The sequence below is a fragment of the Thermothielavioides terrestris genome, chromosome 3 (genome assembly GCF_000226115.1).
Source record: "Thermothielavioides terrestris NRRL 8126 chromosome 3, complete sequence".
Classification (NCBI taxonomy): Eukaryota; Fungi; Ascomycota; class Sordariomycetes; order Sordariales; family Chaetomiaceae; genus Thermothielavioides; species Thermothielavioides terrestris.
Window position 1 is genome coordinate 15,201 of NC_016459.1, and position 18,140 is coordinate 33,340.

Sequence of the window (18,140 nt, forward strand, 5' to 3'; positions counted from 1 at the left end):
GTAATTCATCGACCGAAGTCCGGACCTGCTGCGGGGGGGGGGGGGGGGGGGGGGGGGGGGGAGAAGTCTTTTCTACAAACAGCTAACATCTCCGAGTTGTGGTTGAAAGTGACATGGTGCTTTCGGCTAGTCCCTGAACCGTGGTTCGTCTCTAACGATCGTAGGGGTCATAACGGAAATCTTATCCTTCACGGTTCGAAAACGTGCTCGACATGGAGATAAACGCAAATCTCAAAACGGCCAGAACTTCAAATTGACGAGCTACCTAAGTTGTGTTTTGAGCCCAACTTCCTACATTGCAAAGTTGATACCCTTACCCCAAGCCCCCTCCTCGGGCCAATGGATTGTCTCATGCAAGCTTCACGGCCCTGGAGATAAAGTCCTCCAGCGTTGTCAGCTTACCCAGCGCCTGCTCTGCAGACCACTTGACCCGTTCCGCAGTCTCAGGGCCATAGTAACCGAAATCCTGGATGTACAAGAACATGTTGACGATGGTGTCGGCGGCGGCAGGAGGCAGATAGCTGCGGTACTTCTCCTCAGGCATGACGGTGTACTTGACCGTCTTGCCGGTTCTCTCGCTGATTAGCTTCGCAACCTCGTCGAGTGAGTGAATGCACGAGGCGGCATAGAGAACTTGGCCGCTGTACTTGTCAGGGTTGGCCAAGATGGCGCCGACGAACTTTCCAGTGTCCTCGACAACGTCGATCCAGGGGAACAAGGCAGTTCCAGCGAAAAAGTTGGCAATGGCGTACGTCCCGTCACCGACGGGGCGCGGGGCCATCATACCTGTGGGGCAGTTTAGATGAGGTTCACTCAAAAGCTCGCGAGATAGCCCGGTGGTCCGATCATACCACTGAGGTTTTGCATGAAGGTTGCCGGGGCGAAGAAGGCGCTTTTGATGGGCAGGGTGCGAATATAGTCCTCAACCTCTGCTTTGGAGTCGTAGGAGCCGACGGGGTACTTCCCGCCAGAGACGGTTTCGGCGTGGCACTCGGAGCTGAAAATGATGTACTGCGCGCCCGCAGCGACTGCAGCGTCAGCAATGGCCTTCCCTTGGCGGACCTCTCTTTCCTTGGACTGGTCATCGTAGATGGTGCGCGTCATGGCAAACACGGTGTGGGCGCCTTCGAGAGCGCTGCGAATCGATTGCTCGTCGTCCATGTCGGCCTGGACGACCTCGACTCCCTCGGCACGCAACGCATCGGCGGCGGCTTTGGACGGGTCACGAGTAACGCCTCGAATTCTGTACCGCTTGGAGAGCTCCGGACTGGCGGCAACGAAGCGGGCGACCGAGCCTCCTTGCTGGCCGGTTGCGCCAAAGACGACGAGAAGCTGGCTCATGGCTGGTGCTCGAATGTGGTATGTGGGCGATGGTCGTTTGCTGGGCACTAAGAGTGCGTATCTCAACTGGGAGTTGGGGGGGTTGCACCTGCGGCAAAATTACCAGTGCATGGCCGGCCCGCGCCTATTCTCAGTTCCCCTTTTGTCCTCGAGGCGGGTGCCCGCAGTCTCTCTGCTGGTCCAGGCGGCAGGCTAACTCCGACTTAACTCCGGCACCGTTCGCAGAATGGGGTTTTGCTGTTTCCCAGAGGCGTGAGAGGGCAACATGGCTATTTCCGGGCACGTTGCCTTGCTTGTGAAGCGCAATGTCACCGCGCTGCAGCTTACACAGTACACAGTGGACGGTGGAATCGGTGGGCAGACGCAATGCAAGGCAAATAAGCTCACGCTCATGCTAATAACCTAAACATAACGTAAGAAGGTTAGTTATTTGGAGCCTCCACTTAGCCCCCGCCCCCTGGGGTAAGAAAGGATGCAGGGCTAACGTAGCCGACAGCTAGTGTAGTCACCAGGGACCCCGGCCATGTTCTCGTGCACATACTTGCACGGCAACGTTACTGTCACCTCCGTTCTGGGCACCCAATACTGCCTGTATGCACGTCCCCGCAACCAAGCTTTCAGAAGATTGTCAGAGAATAAGCCGGGTCTACAACATTTCCAGGAAAAATTCAGTGACTTGGGCAGCGAGAAGAGTAAAGCAAGCAAGTGCGAAAATGAGAGGCATCGACGGATGTCAGAGACCGCGAGCCTGGAGCGGTAAACCAGCTTCTGGCACGTCTTGACCTTCGGCACTCCGCGTCCAACATCTTCGAAAGACTAGCATTACCGGGCCTCATCTAGTTATCACAGCTCGAAGATGCCGTTCGAAGTGGGCACCTCTCTCGCCGAAGCGAGCCCCGAGACGCCCTGCATCCACAACATCATCGACGGGCAGCCCATCACCTTGCCATCATCGGCGAACTTCCCGGTTGTCTCGGCGCGGACCCAAGAAGTGGTTCACTATGGCCAGACCGCTACTGTCGAGGTTGCCACTCGCGCCGTTGACAGCGCTGCTGCCACGTTCCGGACATACAAGCGCACCCCCGTGCACGAGCGGCGCAGGATGCTGCTGCGTGCCGCCGACTTGTTCGAGCAGAAGGTTGTCGAGATGGGCGAAATGCAAATGCGCGAAACGAGCTGCGATGAAGCCTGGGCCCGCTTCACGGCCATGCAGACGTCCACCTTCTGCCGCGAGGTTGCCGGTGCCGTCTCCGCCGCCCTGGTCGGGGACATCCAGCCGTCATATTTCGGCTACACCCACCTCGTCTTCAAGGAGCCGGTGGGCCCTGTGTTGCTGATTCCGCCGTGGAATGCCGCTGTGGTTCTCAGCGTGCGCGGCGTCGCGAATGCGCTCGCTGCTGGTTGCACAGTGGTGCTGAAGGCATCGGAGCTGTGTCCTGCCACCCACCAGCTCGTCGCCCGCACCTTCCATGAGGCCGGATTCCCTCCCGGCGCCGTCAACGTCATCATGGCCGACCGTCCCCATGCCGCCCTTGTCACTGAGACCGTCATCGCCCATCCGGCGCTGCGAAAAATTGAGTTCATTGGCAGCGCAGCTGTGGGGAAGGCTATCGGGACCCTCGCGGCCAAGCATCTGAAACCGGTCTTCATGGAGCTAGGGGATCAAAGCCCGGCCATCGTTCTGGATGACGCCGACCTTGAAGAGGCTGCCAGGCTGATCGCCCATGGATCCATGTTTCATCACGGCCAAGTCTGCTTCTCCACGGAACGCATCATCGTGCAGAGGGCCGTCCAGGACGAATTCTGCCGCCTTCTCTCAGCGGCCATCGATCGCCTTGCCCCGGCATGGATGGCCGTCACGAGAAGCCACGCTGAAAGAGCCAAGGCCACGGTCGATGATGCCGTAAACCGCGGTGCCCAGTTCGTGTACGGAAGTTCCGAGCTGAAAGGCCCCGCTCAGCTCGCGCCGTCGATCCTGGTCGGCGTCAACCGAGATTCCCTCATGTCCTGCGGTGAGGCGTTCGCCCCAACGGCATTTCTCGTCGCCGTCGACACCGAGGAAGAGGCTGTCAACGAGGCGAACTCGCGTCTCGGTGGCCTCTCGGCTGCAGTGTTCACTCGCAGCCATGAGCGCGGATTGCGTCTTGCCCGTGAACTCGAGTTCGGGATGGTGCAGGTGAACAATTCGACAATTTTTGCGGAACGTAAGTACAATTCCCCTCTCCATAGCCCGCGAACCTGCGGGGCGATGTCGCCTCCCCGGGATGTGGGCTAAGCCGGTCAAACAGCAAGCGGGCCCGCCACCAACTTCAAGGGCAGCGGCTGGGGCAGCAATAACGGGAAGTACGGCATTGAGAACTTCTTATATTGCAAGGCCGTGTCGCTCGTCCCCTCCCGGAACAAGCCGGCAGAGGAGGAACGGACTGAGGCAAACGGCCCGACCCTGTCTTAGGCTGGTCTTAACTAGGTAGCAAGTAGAGGGAGTTCATTGGCAAATTTGGGATTTCCCAGGGACGGTAGCACCACGGCCTCGTGCATCGATGAGAACACCAATGACCCTTCAGTGAACTAGTCGTACCTCTCAGCCATCTAGACGGTAACGCCACATTCCCTTGCCACCCTGTAGATCTCAGCCGCGATTTGTGCCACCACGCTTGCCTTGATTGGGACACGATGGCCCCCATCCCACTGCACTATCGTCGTCGTCTCTGGGTCGCAGTACTGCTGAGCCAGCCTGCGATGCCATTGCAGTCCCTCGTCCCGCGTCCCGTGAACGTGCACCGTTGGCAGACGCAACATGTGCGGCGGCTTGTGCCGAGACTCGCTGCACTGTAGGCTCATCTCCCCCGGCGCCATGAGCGCCGGCTCTCCGAAGTTCTCTGGCCTCAGTGCCACCAGAGGACCCCTTCCGGCCATCAGGACACCAAATTTATACCCAGTCGAGCGGCTTCCGCTAACACCTCCATGCTGCCCCATTTCAACCGCGTCCTGATCAAACAACAAACTCGCCGCAATCTTCGCACCTTGACTAAACCCCAACACCCCGACCCACTCCCCACCACTCCCGCCTTCCTTGGCACAAAGCCAATCATCCTGCGCCTTGCACAACTCAAGGCTCCTGATGATTGCCTGAGCGGCCTCAGCATCTTCCACCGCCGGATGCGATGGCTTCCAGCGCAGCCATCGGCGGAAGGGCGGGCCCCAATTCCCGTAGACGGGCAGCACATCCGGCCCTGGCTCGGACGGGAAGGGGGCGTCGGCAAAGACCAGGCGGAAATGTGGCAGGTGCCGCACCAGAACGCGACATTGCTACCACCAAAAGCTGGGTGTCAGCTACTCCTGAGTATATTTCTTATGCGAGCACTCTGGGGGCACGTCTCCATGTCTGGGGAATCACTCCCCCCTCGGAGTCAGTCGAGAATGGGGAGAACAAAAAAAAACGAAAATTTGCTGCTTACAGCACGAAAGATGGCGGCGGAGGTGCCACCGCCGTGGAGGCAGAGGATACGGGGCCGGGAGTCAGGGACCGGCGTTGGATCCGTCAGGGTCTGGCTAAAGTTAACGGCTGTCGGGGTTGGGGGTTGCTCGTTGGAGATCAGCGAAGAGAACGGAGCAGGACAGGGGGATGGCAGCACGACCATGACGGACTGCCTGAGTATGTTGGGTGTCGAGGGCGAGGCAAAGGGGCCCTCGAGCGGAGGACTGGCTTGCGAACCCGAAGTCACCTCGGGGATCATCGATGTTGGAAAGGGGCTGGCACCCGTGGGCAACAGTGGCACGGTCGTTTCGCCGGGTACCTTACTTATCATCTGGTGCCTATCGTGATATCTGGGCGCACTTGGCTGCTTCTCGGCTACCGACGGCGCGCTGACGTGATGGCTTCCAAGAGCTTGCTTACGCGGAATCACCCGAGAGCACGCGATGAAGACTGCTTAAGCTTGGTGAAGAACAACAATAAGCTTATCTTTTGCCAAGAACAGCCAGCAGAAAACAATCTAGGGTAGGAATTGTAGCACATCCGTTCCAGGTTTGGTAATGATCTGCGAGGCTGTCGGCACATTGGGCCGAAGAACTGCTCAAATATGTATGTACACTTGTGCACTGGACATATACTACACTACGTATGTGCGCAAAGTGGGGCCCTTTCCCACCCAGACAAACGAATGTCAACCAAGAGTTATGGAGTTCCAAACACCTCACCGACACTCTATGCATGCCTACATGTACGCGTGTCAGACTGTCCATATGGCTGAAATAGGAAGGATCTCTTAGCGAGTGCACCCTAGTGTGCATATGCATAAATGTGCATTATCGAGCTTATTCTAATGGACAGCACAGTTGCATAGGCTCAGCCAGGGCGGAGGGGTTGGTTGGTTTTTTAGCGGAAGGGGGATTCCCGGCTCGGGGGTTGCAACGTCCTCCCTCACCCTTGCGTGTCCAGAGGAACCTTTCTCGCGGTACGGCCCGTGCTTGTCCCGGTTACGCCCGCCAGCCAAGCAGAAACCCTCGGCTCTGACTTGATGGAAGCTTCGGTCACAGAGAAGGCCGTGGAGGACTCGGAAGAAAGGCGGTGAGGAGGGAAATGGCTGGCCCCTCCCCGTTGAGGCAAGGCTCGGGAGAAATTTCCCTGGCAACTCTTTTCTTTCACTGATTTGTTTGTTTTTGCGGCCCTCCTGAGCTGCCTTCCATGCCCCTTTTCCCGAAGCAGATGTCAGGCCATTGCCACTTCGGAGCCTCTCCAAACCTCTCCTTTCTTGGGCGGCCAGTCAAATGCGGAAGCGAGGATTCCGGGCGCTACTGGCGAACACGTCTTTACCTCACATATCCGCTAGTTTACGGCAGAGCCTTGCAGTGTCTTCATGGTCTGGTGCAATAGCCGTTCAGGAAGAAAAACAAAACCCTTGAAAGGGCCCACAATGTGGCAGCCAGTCCCTTTTGTGAGATGCTGCATGAGGTTGGCACGGGCATTTGCGTCCCGACCTCGCCACCGTCAGACGGCGGACGAATCGTTCCGAAACGTTTCATGGCGGCTCTACCCGCGGAGTTTCCACGTGGGGGACCTGGCGAAATTGGCCGGGGGTCTGGAGAGTGGGTGGGTTTATTTACTCTGTACACGTGTAGCCTCTTTGCCTGCACATGATCCTCTTGACTCGGGCTGACTACGGGTAGCTGACCTGGCTCACGTTTACCTAGCAACTGCAACCACTTCGCTGCTGTGTCGAACCCAGTGTCCAGTTGACGTGTTGGGACTGGCACTTGCCCTAGCACCTCCTCGAAGATGGATCATCAAACACACAGCCACCGCTGGAGCAATCCATTCCAAACCGTTCCATCCAACACGAGCACTGAGCGTGGGAACAATGCGGCTTCGGAGAACCAGCCTTGTTCGACCGACCGAGACGTCTGGACGCCTGACATGGACCGGAAGACGAAGAAGCGTATTCAGAATCGAGTTGCACAAAGAACATATAGTACGAAACAGCCTCGTGGGTCGTGCACGGTGTGGGGGTCTGGGTACCTATGGGGTGCCGGTGGGCATGCTAACTTAGTTGCGGCACTCAGGAAGTCGAATGCGCCAGCGTGTGCAGGATCTGCAGCGGGAAATATACGCCCTGCGAACAGGACGACAGCTCGGTGAAACACGCAGCCAGTACCCCGAGTCTGGGTTTGACTTGATTGGATGCGAAACACGTGCCAGCGGGTTGGCTAGCAATAGCAGTTCGCCGTACAGCACCGCCGTCCCTGAGGCCAAGCACAATCTACCAAACCTCGGTGTTGTGGACAGCGCGAGTCATAGTGCTTCCAACGCCTGCGACGTGCTCCCAGACCTCTGGGTCGGCATGTCAGGTGAGTCTTTGTGGAACAACTTCGTTCAAGGACAGGGGAGTCCAGCGCTTCCACCATCCCAATTACCGCCTACGGACGCGGCATCCGAGGTGCCACCGGTGCCACCGGCGTCGACCACAGCGGCACCAAGCGGGTTGCGGCCAAGTCTGGACTCAGTGGAAGCACTTTCGTTCCACAGCCAAAATACGGGTGAGTTCATGCCCTTGGTCATACCTCGGATCTTAAATGCACGTTATCTTGATGTAAGCTGGATGTTACTTTGTGCAGTCCTTCTAAGTGTATGCTGCGACGACTGACCAAGGTGGCTATTCGAAGGCCACGGTGATCACAAAAGCTTCCCAGGACTCGGTCCGTCTCAGCCCGTGACCCGTTCCTGGGCATGCAGCGGGAACTCACCCGCTACCCCACCCACCGCTCTGGGTGTCACACAATCGGGCTCGGTGTTGCTGCCCAAGGAGAACGAAACCGTTAGCAATTACGGGTCTTGGAAAGATCCATCCACACACACAAGTGCCACGACTCCAAAAACCCACTCTGTACCGCCCACCCCGACGGAAACGCCGGCAACAGATCTCTCGGAAGAGAGCAAAATACCAGGCCCACATGCGACCGTGGAGGATCGCTTCTCCTATGTCCTCGCATGCGCCCGGCGCGTGGGGTTCGACTGGGACTTCGACGCGCTGGCCACGCAGTACTATGCGCACGATTTTGAACCAGGGTCAGCGCTGGCGCTGGAGCAGCGCCTGAGCCGGAAACGACGCCTCCCCACCCTTTTGGCACAGCTACGCCAGTGCTCGCCCACTTGGAGCCCCGGACAGCGCCGGGGGTACCAGGACGAGACGCTCAGGGCGGCCGAAGAGATCTGTGCGCGAGAGTGCATCGAGTTTCACAAAAAGAAGACGGCCGAAAAGCTCGAGGGAAAGGACGGGGATGATGATGGCGCGGCCATGTTGGAGGATCATGTTAGTGTTATGCTTTCATGTGTCCTTTTTTTTTTTTTCTTTTTTTTTTCTTTTTTTTTTGTTTCTTTTTTATTTCTCTATCCCTTCATCCTCAAGGAACGGCGGTCGAGGCACGAGTGGCTTGGCCTCCAGACCTCGTGACAATTCCATCGACCTTTTGACGGCACCGACGCGGACAGCAACCGGAACTACTAACAGCTCTGCAGTTGCCAAACCTCTGGGCCCTTTTGACAGGGTTAGCATCGAACAACCCACTGCTCCAGCACAGTAAGCGGACCAGCGTCGCATTGATGTGCATGAAGCTGCTTAGCGGGGAGGAGCTAGGCGCAGCTCGGCGGGAGGCATCGTAAAAGCTCAATTGAAAGCTTTGATGGGAAGAATCGGAAGCTACCTACTGCCGAGTACCCCATCATGGCAAGGCTGTGTATAGGTACCTAGCTTAGACGGCCAAATGATGCTCCAACCAAGGGCGTTAACATACTGTGTAAATTCTAATGTTCATCTGCCGAGGCCTAATCCCACCTCGTTACTATGCCTGTTCCCCCAAGCAGTGATCCTTTCATTGTGCAGCGTAAGCTGCCAATGTCGGGGGAAATCCCTGGCGGCTAAGCGGGCCCTGGTACATTCGGAATAACTACACCTGCATAAGAGAGAAGCATTTGCCTTACTAATATGATATTGACCACACAGTATAGCATGCCCAATGCTGCAGCTCTGCAATATGTGTAGGTTACACAAATTCCTCCCGCCGCAACGGACTTTGACTTCTTTATCTCCTTAACTCCGAAGTTGGACATAGGAGAATCAGCCTCCTGAGCTTGTGAACAGTACGGTATTGAACCCTCTCCCCAGCTGGAGGGGTGTAGCAAAGCGCCATAGAACAGGGTGCAAGCGGGCAGTAACATGAAAGTGGGAGGCCGGATATAGAGTGGATACTCAAGTCCGTTTCTCAACCGTTTTTATGGCGGTGGTTCGTGGAAGAACCGGTCAGTTTGCGCCGGGGCGAATATTCAATGCTTTCCATCTGGTAGCCCGGCTGAATTCCCGCTTTCGGGCGGACATCCTTCTGTTTGACGGTTTGCCGAGCAGCAGCAGCCAGCAACCAGGCGCTCACGGTATTTCAGCTGAGGACTGCTCCCTTTCCCTCTTACAGACCAGATCATCCGAGTTCCGACTCAGCTCCTCCTTCCACGCGACCACATCACCCTCTTGCCTATGGCCAACAGCACGGTTGACCTCCAAGACGATAAAGAGAGCAGCAATGGCAGGGACAAAATAGTAGGATCCTCGGAACGGCCATCCCCACCAGCAGAAAAGATCAATGGCGTCGCTTCCGCAGATACGTCGACCGCTGCACACAACACCAGCGCCGATGACTTCCCGGATGGCGGTCTGCAAGCTTGGTTTGCTGTTCTTGGCGGATGGTGTGGCATGTTTTGCACCTTCGGGTTACTCAATTGCGTCGGCGTCTTCGAGGAGTACTACGTTCGCGGTCCGCTGGCCGCCTTTGGTCTCTCGACCGTGAGCTGGATCACGTCAACCCAGCTTTGGCTCATGATATTCGGTGGGGTCGTGGTGCGTGTGTCACGCTTTCTTAACTTTCAATCTATGTCGTCGCCTGGCAGTATTACAGACGGGATCCTGAGGCTCGTCATCGATCATCGTGAGACTTGTCACTCACAGGCACCGTTGCGCGTCCAACATCTCCACATCAGAAATCATCATGGGTTTCTTAGCCTCAACTGACTGTTCCTCCCTAGTTCGGTCCCGTCTTTGACACCTATGGACCTCGCTGGCTGCTCATCCTCGGCACACTCTCATACGTCTTCGGGCTGATGATGACCTCCCTCTCCTCCGCTTACTACCAGTTTTTCTTGTCCCAGAGCATCGTCGCGGGCGCCGGCTCTTCCGCCATCTTTAACAGCCTGGTGTCCTCGGTGGCCACGTGGTTCTCCCGCCGCCGCGCAGCAGCATTTGGCATCATGATCTCGGGCGCATCTGTCGGCGGCGTCGTGCTGCCGATTATGCTGACCCAGATGATACCCACTGTCGGCTTCCCGTGGACCATCCGCGTCCTCGGCTTCCTCTTCCTCGTCCTCCTAGCAGTGACATGCGCCACTGTACGACCACGTATCCCGCCACAACCCCGACCGTTCGCCTGGGCGACATTTCTTGCAGGCTTCACCGACGCCCCGTTCGCGCTCACGGTCACGGCATCCTTTCTGTTCGTCTGGGGCCTGTTTCTGCCCTTTACCTACATCGCATTGCAGGCGCAGCAGCGCGGCATGGACATCACACTGACCAACTACCTCCTGCCCATCATCAACGCCGTCAGCATCGTGGGGCGCATCCTCCCGGGCATTGTGGCGGATCGTCTCGGGAGGTTCAACGTCATGATCTTCATCACAGCGCTGTGCGCCCTGATTGTTCTCGCTCTGTGGATCCCGGGCAGGAGTAACACGGCCCTGATCATCTTCGCCATGGTCTTCGGGTTCTCGTCTGGTAGCTTCATCAGTCTGGGGCCGTCGCTCGTGGCGCAGATATCGGACATCCGTCAGATAGGCGTTCGCACGGGCAATGCGTATGCCTTACAGTCGCTCGCCGCCCTGACAGGGAGCCCCTTGGCTGGCGCCATTGTGAAGGCGAATGGGGGTGACTTTCTCGGCTTGCAGGTCTTTTGCGGGGTGTGTATGGCCGCGGGATCTGTGGTTTTTGTTGCTGCGAGGTGGGTGCAAGTTGGATGGAGCCTGAGGAAAGTGTAATAAGTTCAACCTTACGTATGGTAGAACTGCGATGTTGAATGGTGTCTCCCTCCACGTACGTGCTCCGAACTTGGTGATGTTTTGGGTAATTACCTTGGAGCGCCCCGGGCTGTCCGAGAGTCAATAGGTATTCGAGGGAAACGTGTCAGAACCTGGGCCTCAATACCGGCCATGCGGCACCCGCCAGGATCCGACAAAACGAACATGCTGGAAACATCCACGTCACTCCCAACTGCATGGGTGCTTCCTTTTACACGGAAGCCAGCGCTACGATGAAATACCTCATTCGCAGTCGGCGCCAGGAATTTTCACCACATTTGACGTTTGTTATTATTTTGCAAATGAAGCAAAATGCGTATTCATCTGGCTGCTCTACGACCCTCACCCCCCTGCTCACTCATCTTCTCTTGAGGGTGCCGCCTTTTTGAATCCGTTGAGGACAGGTCGACCTCGGCTGCTGGATACCCTCACCTCAAGAACGCACTCCTCGTTCACTCCAGCTGGGTAGATGGCAACGATTTCTAGCCCCGCCTTCTCAAGAATAGTGTCATACTCCTTCTTGGTCCTTTCAGAAGAATTGAACATGCACATCATGTGAATGTCAGCAACTGCACTGTGGAGCTGGACACCTGTATTTGGGAGGACATAGTCGTCGATCAACAGGGTCGAATACTCAGGATCCATGGCTGGAACGAGGTTGCGGAGAATCTCGATGCACTTTTGCTCTGGCCAGTTGTGGAACACGGCGCGGAAGTAGTAGAATCGTGCACCTTCAAAAGGGTTGGTTAGCCAAAAACCAAAAAAAAGAAAAAAAAAGAAAAAAAGAAAAAAAAGAAAGAAAAGAAAAAAAGGAAGAAGGTTTTGTCCAGCAAGGGAACCTACCCTTGATGGGCTGTGGTGAGAAGAAATCGTAGGCCATGACTTCGATGCCATCCGGGGGCTGCCTCATGGCGGCAAGCGACTCGGGAAGATCCTGCAGGACGTAGCGGCCTGGGAGGTGCGGAAACTGCTTCTTGAAGTTGATCAACTGCGAGCCGTTGGCCCCGCCCACATCCACCATGAGGACCGCATCCGGTCCGCTCTTCAGGTTGTCATGGGACAGCGCTGTACAGGCTGGGTAACGCCTATGCCAGAGCGTTTCCTCATGTCTCTTCCGCTCGCGCATCCACAAGTCGAAGTTTGTGCGCTGCTCTGGCTGGTTTTCCAGGACCTGCCACATGGATCGTTTGTGCACGAACTCGAAAGCCGTGACCGGGGGGTCCAGAACTCGGCCGAAGTTGGTCGAGGTCAAAAAGCGACGCATGTCGGCCGCTACCGGGTAGATGATTTCCATCCAGCGCATGGCTCCTCTCCAGCCCGGCTGCACCAGCAAGGACGTGAGTTTGTTCGCGCGATATGTCTGTTCGCCTACTTCATCGCAAAAGCATAACGAACAGGCCAGACGCATCAGACGCACTGAACGAGTCCCAGTTAGCCCGGTGATCAATGACAGTCGGCCGAGTGAAACATACCCACGACTCCTTCATTGCAGCCGGACGCTTTCGCCAGTTCAGAGGAGGTAGTTGTTTGTGCTTCGCTCCCGACAAGCGCGTCCAAGATGCCCAGCTCGACGAGCATCATGATTCCCATGTTCTGGACCACCTAAGCACAGTGTCAGAAGCATTGTCTAGACACACCACAGGATCGTATCTTGTCCAACCTGGAGCCGGAAGTTAAAGAGAGTATCCTCCGGTGTGGCCGCAGCGATCTGCAGGCGCCGTACGCAAGTTTGCAGTGCCTTGTAGTTACTGATGTTGCTGTCGGCGGCATATTCTTGAACAGCGCGATGCACCGTGCCTGCCAACTCTAGGAGGACCCTCTGGTCTGCCATGCTGGGCTTCCTGATGCGGTTGGTTGGGATGGCTACCTGCACCTTAATGCTCCTGTCGGGAAAACGCAGATGCAGATGGATCCAATGTTAACCTGTGTCTGCAGCTAAGGTGAGCTGGACAGTGTCGACCAGGCGTTCCTTAACTGCTGCTCCTTATTCGTTTGTGATCATAGAAGCTGATCTCTAGCGATTTATCTTCGCCTCCGCGGCCATCTTCTTTTGCCCCTTGGCTGGGTGGTACATGTTGCGGACACGGCAGGTCACCAGCTTACCGCGAGCTCTCCCACGGTTGGCCGGCCAATGCCGTGGACCACAGCAGTCTGACGACAGTTGAATGAGCCAAGGCGGGACTGCGTGGCGGCGTGGAATGGATCACGTAAGCCGCATGCTGGCTTACTCATATGCATAATCTAATCACAACCATTCTAAACAAGTCAACCCAGGTAATTTCGTAGAGGGCGTAATACGGATCCTAGCGGAGTCGACGACGGGCAATGCCCCAGAGCAAGGCTCGCGAGACTCAGGGGCAGCGGGCGAAAGACTCGAACGTCTGAAACAACGTCCTCGGACCATGGCGCGATGATACTCCCCCGGCGTCAAATGAACCTATAAGAGCTGCAGCGTGATGATAGATTTGCGTGTCTCGGCGCCGAGCACCGAACACCTTGCTCATGTCTCGCCTTGTGCTGCCCACCATGGTCAGTCTCCGCTTCCTTATCTCCGTCTTTTCCAGCCTGCCGGCAACGATCGCGGCCGCATGCGCTGATCAGTTTGATCCGAGTTGCTACGCGTCTGCGGATGTTCTCACGCGAAACGTCGCAGTCATTGGCGGTGGATCCTCGGGAACGTATGCAGCGGTCAAACTTCGGGACGCGGGGCGGTCCGTTGTCGTCATCGAGAAGCAGGACAAGCTTGGGGGAAAAACGGAGACGTACACTGTTCCAGGGACTGGGACCACGATTGACTATGGCGTCCAGGTCTTCTGGAACACGTCGGTGGTGACGGACTTCTTTTCTCGGCTCAATGTCCCGATCGCCCCCTTCCAGCCGTCGGGCGGCGCCACGACCACCGTGTACGTTGACCTGAAGTCTGGCCAGTTCTTGTCGAACTTTACACCGCCGAGCAGCGACTTGAGCGCATACCGTCAGCAACTGGACAAGTATCCTTACCTTTCCTGGGGCTACGACATTCCCACCCCGGTCCCGGAGGATTTGTCCCTCCCATTTGGACGCTTCATCACCAAGTACGGTCTGCAGGACGTTGCGTTCACCATTTTCCACCACTCCGCAACGGGCGGGTTGGGCAATATCCTTCAGAGGTCTACCGTCAGCGTGCTCAAGGCTCTCAGCGAGCCGGTGTTCCAGGAGTCCCAAGGGAAAATCGTCGTCACGGCTGCGCACAACAACCACCAGCTTTACGACAAGGCGCTGGAAGCGCTGGGCCGAGACGTTCTCCTCAACTCCACCGTTGTCGCGGCATCTCGGCCTGCGAACAGCTCGGCGAGCACGGGCGTCCGCCTTGTCGTGAAGACCCCGACGGGGAACAAGCTCGTCATCGCCTCGCAAATCCTCTTCACCGCTCCCCAGACAATCGACAACCTCAGCCCGTTCGATCTGGACCGGACCGAGCGCCTCGTGTTCTCCCAATTCAACGCCACGGGCTTCTATGCCGGACTTTTGAACAATACCGGGCTGCCCACTGGACACAGCTTCATCAACGCCGGACTCAGCACACAGTATCACATCCCCTCGACCCCAGGTCTGTACCACATCCAGCCGACCGCGGTGCAGGGTATCTGGTCGTTCTGGTACACCAGCGACAGCGTGCTGCCCGAGGCCACAGTCAAGCGCGAGGTGCTGGCTGCTGTCAACGTCCTGACCAACTCATCATCTTCATCGGGAGTGGAGATCCTCGCGTTTGCCAACCACTCGCCGTATCTTCTGTACCCGCCAGCGGAGCAGATCAGCCAAGGTTTCTACAGCAACTTGGAATCTTTGCAGGGCTACAGGAACACGTGGTATACGGGTGGCTTGTTCGAACCTGCTGCGGGCCCTCTCTGGGTGTTTACACAGGCCCTGATTGAAAAGATTGCGGCTACTGTGCAGTGAGGGCTGGGGAGGGTGCGGCGGTGCCGGTCTGTATCGAGCATTGAAGGTCAGGTTAATCTAGATTAGAGAGAATGACATGGCCATTTAGCATCGGCAGAAACATCACTCCTCTCATCCGAGATGATGATCCAGTTTGAGCAACCCGAGTACGCTACGTTGTTTGTAAGTAAGAGCTGGATAAGTTGGAACATCTAACATCAACAGTCAGCCGCCATGTTACTGGACGAACGCAGGCACGTCCAGAGGGTGATACGAAGCGAAGGCGGCGTATTACTGGTCTGGTGGTTGGGAGCCGAATCGGACGATATGACCATCCATGACCATGGGATATCCTGGCTCTGCGCCCGCGACTGCGGGAGCCCCTGACCCACCCCTAAGTGTGTCCCAGCCCCGGACAATCAGGTCGAGACCACTTGACCCCGGCGAGACCTTTCAACAGAGCGTGCCTCGAAAAGCGAAGATAGTCCAATGGCTACCTAGTAAGACTTTGAGTCATTCCTTCCTTGCTTTTAGCGTCGCAATGGTCCAGCAACACACTCCAAAGTGCTAATTCAAGTAGGTTAGTGAGCACGTGATGCAACGTTCGCTATTCTTATTGGTGCGCATAATTAAGCTCAGCCAATCTGGGGGATTCTAACTAGTGTAATGCTAAAACGCCTAGCTCCGGTACTAACCAGCGTTGACGTGCGGGGCTCAAACAGACCCGCTCTATAACCGAACCTGGAGAACGAAATACCCCGAGATACCCGAGCCACGTTAGAGAGCTGTTATGCAACCATTGGTTCAAGATAGTATACAAGGCAAAGCGCCTTGACTATGCATACAGTTAGTCGTGCATTGAGTTGATACTTGTATTGAACCATTGTTTGCAGATATCTTGGAACCGGTGGCACTAACCCTCAATGCCCAATGGGTTAGGTTGTATCGCTTTTGTTCCAATCTATTCCGTAGGGTCGGCAACAGCCTCGGTCGGCAACAGCCAAGTGCTCTGTCAACTCAACGTCCCTGTTCTGCCGAAGTTCCCCACTCAGGTGGACCTTACGCCCGTTGATTGCCGGGTTGGCTTGCCCAGCCAGAACCTGAAAGACGAGGAGGAGGGAGCGATCAGCGGCGCATGTAACGCATATAAGTTCAGCTGTGGCCGCCCTCGGACTCCCATGGCGCGTGGAAAACAATTCAGTGCCAGAAACCAGAGTCGACCGGAACCCTCAGACCGCAGGCTTCATCCTCCACCATGCCACAGGCTACACAGCTGCAGAGGCTCCCGGGCTTCAACGTGGCCAACCATTTGGAGAAGCGGAAGCTCCTGATCGCCATCAACTGCATTGCCGGCTTGTCCATCTTCTTCTTTGGCTATGATCAGGGCATGATGGGCGGCGTCAACAATGCGAAGCACTACATCGATCTGATGGGCTTCGGCTACGTTGATCCAGAGACCGGCGAGCCGGTGGTTACGGATAGCCTACTGCAGGGTGGTATCGTCTCGGTCTACTACCTGGGCACCCTCTTCGGCTGTCTGCTGGGCGGATGGGTCGGCGACAAGACGGGCCGCATCAGAACCATTGCGTTCGGCTCCCTGTGGGCTATCGTCGGGGCGAGTCTGCAGTGCTCGGCTCAGAATGCAAACTGGATGATCTGCGGTGAGTCATCATCCGTATACGCTGATAGACTCCGCCCCTCGGTGTGCTGATGAATCGACATAGCTCGGGCGGTCAACGGCATCGGCACAGGCATCCTCAACGCCATTGTGCCCGTCTGGGCGACCGAGACGGCCGAGTACACATCCCGCGGTCAGTTCATCTCCATCGAGTTCACGCTCAACATATTGGGCGTCGTGGTTGCCTACTGGCTCGAGTTTGGCCTGTCCTTCATCGACGGCGGCGCGTCGGCCTTTCGCTGGAGATTCCCCATCGCCTTTCAGATCATCCCGCTGCTCTTTCTCCTCGCCGCGGTCTGGTTCTTCCCCGAATCCCCCCGTTGGCTGGCCAAGATGGACCGCGACGACGAAGCTCTCTTCATCCTGCAGCGGCTCCGGGGAACCGACGCGGCGGGTCTGGCGCAGGCACAGGCCGAGTACCACGATATCCGCAACGTAGTCGCCCTGGAGCGGGAAGAGGCCAACATGAACTCGTACTGGCGCCTGTTCACCGGCATCGGCTCCGGGGAGTTGCACGTCGGCCGGCGCGTGCAGCTCGTCATCTGGCTGCAGATCATCCAGGAGTGGGTGGGCATCGCCGGCGTCACCGTCTATGCGCCCACCATCTTCCGCATCGCCGGCTTTGGCACCGAGAAGTCGCAGTGGATTAGCGGTCTCAACAACATCTTTTACATGTTCGCCACCCTGATTTGCGTCTTCACTCTCGACCGCATCGGTCGGCGCTGGACGCTCTACTGGGGCGCTGTCGGCCAGGGTATCGCCATGTTCCTCGCCGGCGGCTTCTCTCGCCTGGGCGAAGATGCCCGTGCCGCCGGCGACCTGTCTAAAGCCGGCTCGTACGGCGCTGCCGCTGCGTCTTTCGTCTTTATCTTCACCTCCGTCTTCGGCGCCACGTGGCTGACTGTTCCCTGGCTCTACCCCGCCGAGATCTTCCCGCTGCAGATCCGCGCCCGCGGCAACGCTCTCGGCGTCTTCGGCTGGTCCATCGGCAACGGTTGGCTGACTCTGCTGTGCCCCGTGATGTTCAACGCCATCGGCGAGAAGACGCTCTACATCTTTGGCGCCTGCAACGTCGTGGCCATCCCCATCGTCTGGGCCCTTTACCCTGAAACCAACCAGCGCACCCTCGAGGAGATTGACTTGCTTTTCTCGGCCCCGACGCCGTGGACGTGGGACGCCGAGGCGGCCTTTGCGCGCATGAAGCAAGAGCGGCCTGACCTGATTGAGGCCGCACATCGAGGACAGGGGGTTTTGGGTGTCAAGAAGTTGGCTGACTCGGACGGTGGGCACGTTGAGAACTCGAACTCGTCTTCAATTGCATAGGTGCATGGTGCGTGAAACGCCTTCAAGCAAGCCCTTGCACCAGTTGTTCTAGGAGGGTTATGAGCACAGGGTTTAGAGTAGATTTATGTTTGCTCGAAACCGGTGTAGACGAGAATTCTAAGCAGAAACTTGGAGACATACGGCGTCGTCGACAATACCTACCCGACCTTAACTGTGACATTGACACAAGGCAAATATTCTTCTCCGTTCCCCTTGTCTATCCGTGGGACACTCCTTCGCACCCGGTAATTTCTGGACCATGTAGTGCAA

General features: G+C 56.9%; 7 protein-coding genes across 7 annotated transcripts; 4 read left to right on the forward strand and 3 right to left on the reverse strand.

The window, feature by feature from the left end:
- Positions 1-223: 223 nt before the first annotated feature.
- THITE_2116297 (uncharacterized protein) lies at positions 224-1,579 on the reverse strand. The gene is made up of 2 exons (XM_003653689.1): positions 852-1,579; positions 224-786 (listed from the first exon to the last, which is right to left on the reverse strand). Exons 1-2 carry the CDS (start codon positions 1,339-1,341, stop codon positions 350-352), a joined length of 927 nt encoding a protein of 308 aa, XP_003653737.1. The 5' UTR covers positions 1,342-1,579; the 3' UTR covers positions 224-349.
- A 735-nt stretch (positions 1,580-2,314) lies between these two features.
- THITE_2029366 (uncharacterized protein) lies at positions 2,315-3,727 on the forward strand (the record flags this gene model as incomplete). The annotated part of the gene is made up of 2 exons (XM_003653690.1): positions 2,315-3,545; positions 3,630-3,727. Coding segments are annotated over 2 exons (1,329 nt in total), but the record flags the coding sequence as incomplete, so codon positions are not given.
- A 203-nt stretch (positions 3,728-3,930) lies between these two features.
- Positions 3,931-4,877, reverse strand: THITE_52934 (uncharacterized protein; the record flags this gene model as incomplete). The annotated part of the gene is made up of 2 exons (XM_003653691.1): positions 3,931-4,650; positions 4,800-4,877. Coding segments are annotated over 2 exons (798 nt in total), but the record flags the coding sequence as incomplete, so codon positions are not given.
- A 3,976-nt stretch (positions 4,878-8,853) lies between these two features.
- THITE_2144780 (uncharacterized protein) lies at positions 8,854-10,912 on the forward strand (the record flags this gene model as incomplete). Its single annotated transcript, XM_003653692.1, has 3 exons — positions 8,854-8,875; positions 9,460-9,725; positions 9,911-10,912. The coding sequence occupies 3 exons, from the start codon at positions 8,854-8,856 to the stop codon at positions 10,910-10,912; spliced, it is 1,290 nt and encodes a 429-aa protein (XP_003653740.1).
- A 301-nt stretch (positions 10,913-11,213) lies between these two features.
- THITE_2116299 (uncharacterized protein) lies at positions 11,214-12,535 on the reverse strand (the record flags this gene model as incomplete). The annotated part of the gene is made up of 3 exons (XM_003653693.1): positions 11,214-11,682; positions 11,795-12,367; positions 12,424-12,535. Coding segments are annotated over 3 exons (1,055 nt in total), but the record flags the coding sequence as incomplete, so codon positions are not given.
- A 783-nt stretch (positions 12,536-13,318) lies between these two features.
- THITE_2116300 (uncharacterized protein) lies at positions 13,319-14,985 on the forward strand. Its single transcript, XM_003653694.1, has one exon. The coding sequence runs from the start codon at positions 13,478-13,480 to the stop codon at positions 14,888-14,890; it is 1,413 nt and encodes a 470-aa protein (XP_003653742.1). The 5' UTR covers positions 13,319-13,477; the 3' UTR covers positions 14,891-14,985.
- Positions 14,986-15,988: 1,003 nt separating this feature from the next.
- On the forward strand, positions 15,989-18,072 carry THITE_2116301 (uncharacterized protein). Its single transcript, XM_003653695.1, has 2 exons — positions 15,989-16,530; positions 16,594-18,072. Exons 1-2 carry the CDS (start codon positions 16,125-16,127, stop codon positions 17,868-17,870), a joined length of 1,683 nt encoding a protein of 560 aa, XP_003653743.1. The 5' UTR covers positions 15,989-16,124; the 3' UTR covers positions 17,871-18,072.
- Positions 18,073-18,140: the final 68 nt, after the last annotated feature.

Coding starts and splice junctions, on each gene's coding strand:
- THITE_2116300 (XM_003653694.1), top strand. CDS start 13,478: ATGGTCAGTCTCCGCTTCCTTATCTCCGTCTTTTCCAGCCTGCCGGCA.
- THITE_2116301 (XM_003653695.1), top strand. CDS start 16,125: ATGCCACAGGCTACACAGCTGCAGAGGCTCCCGGGCTTCAACGTGGCC. Junction 16,531..16,593: donor TGCAAACTGGATGATCTGCG/GTGAGTCATCAT, acceptor GAATCGACATAG/CTCGGGCGGTCAACGGCATC.
- THITE_2116297 (XM_003653689.1), bottom strand. CDS start 1,341: ATGAGCCAGCTTCTCGTCGTCTTTGGCGCAACCGGCCAGCAAGGAGGC. Junction 787..851: donor CTTCATGCAAAACCTCAGTG/GTATGATCGGAC, acceptor ACTGCCCCACAG/GTATGATGGCCCCGCGCCCC.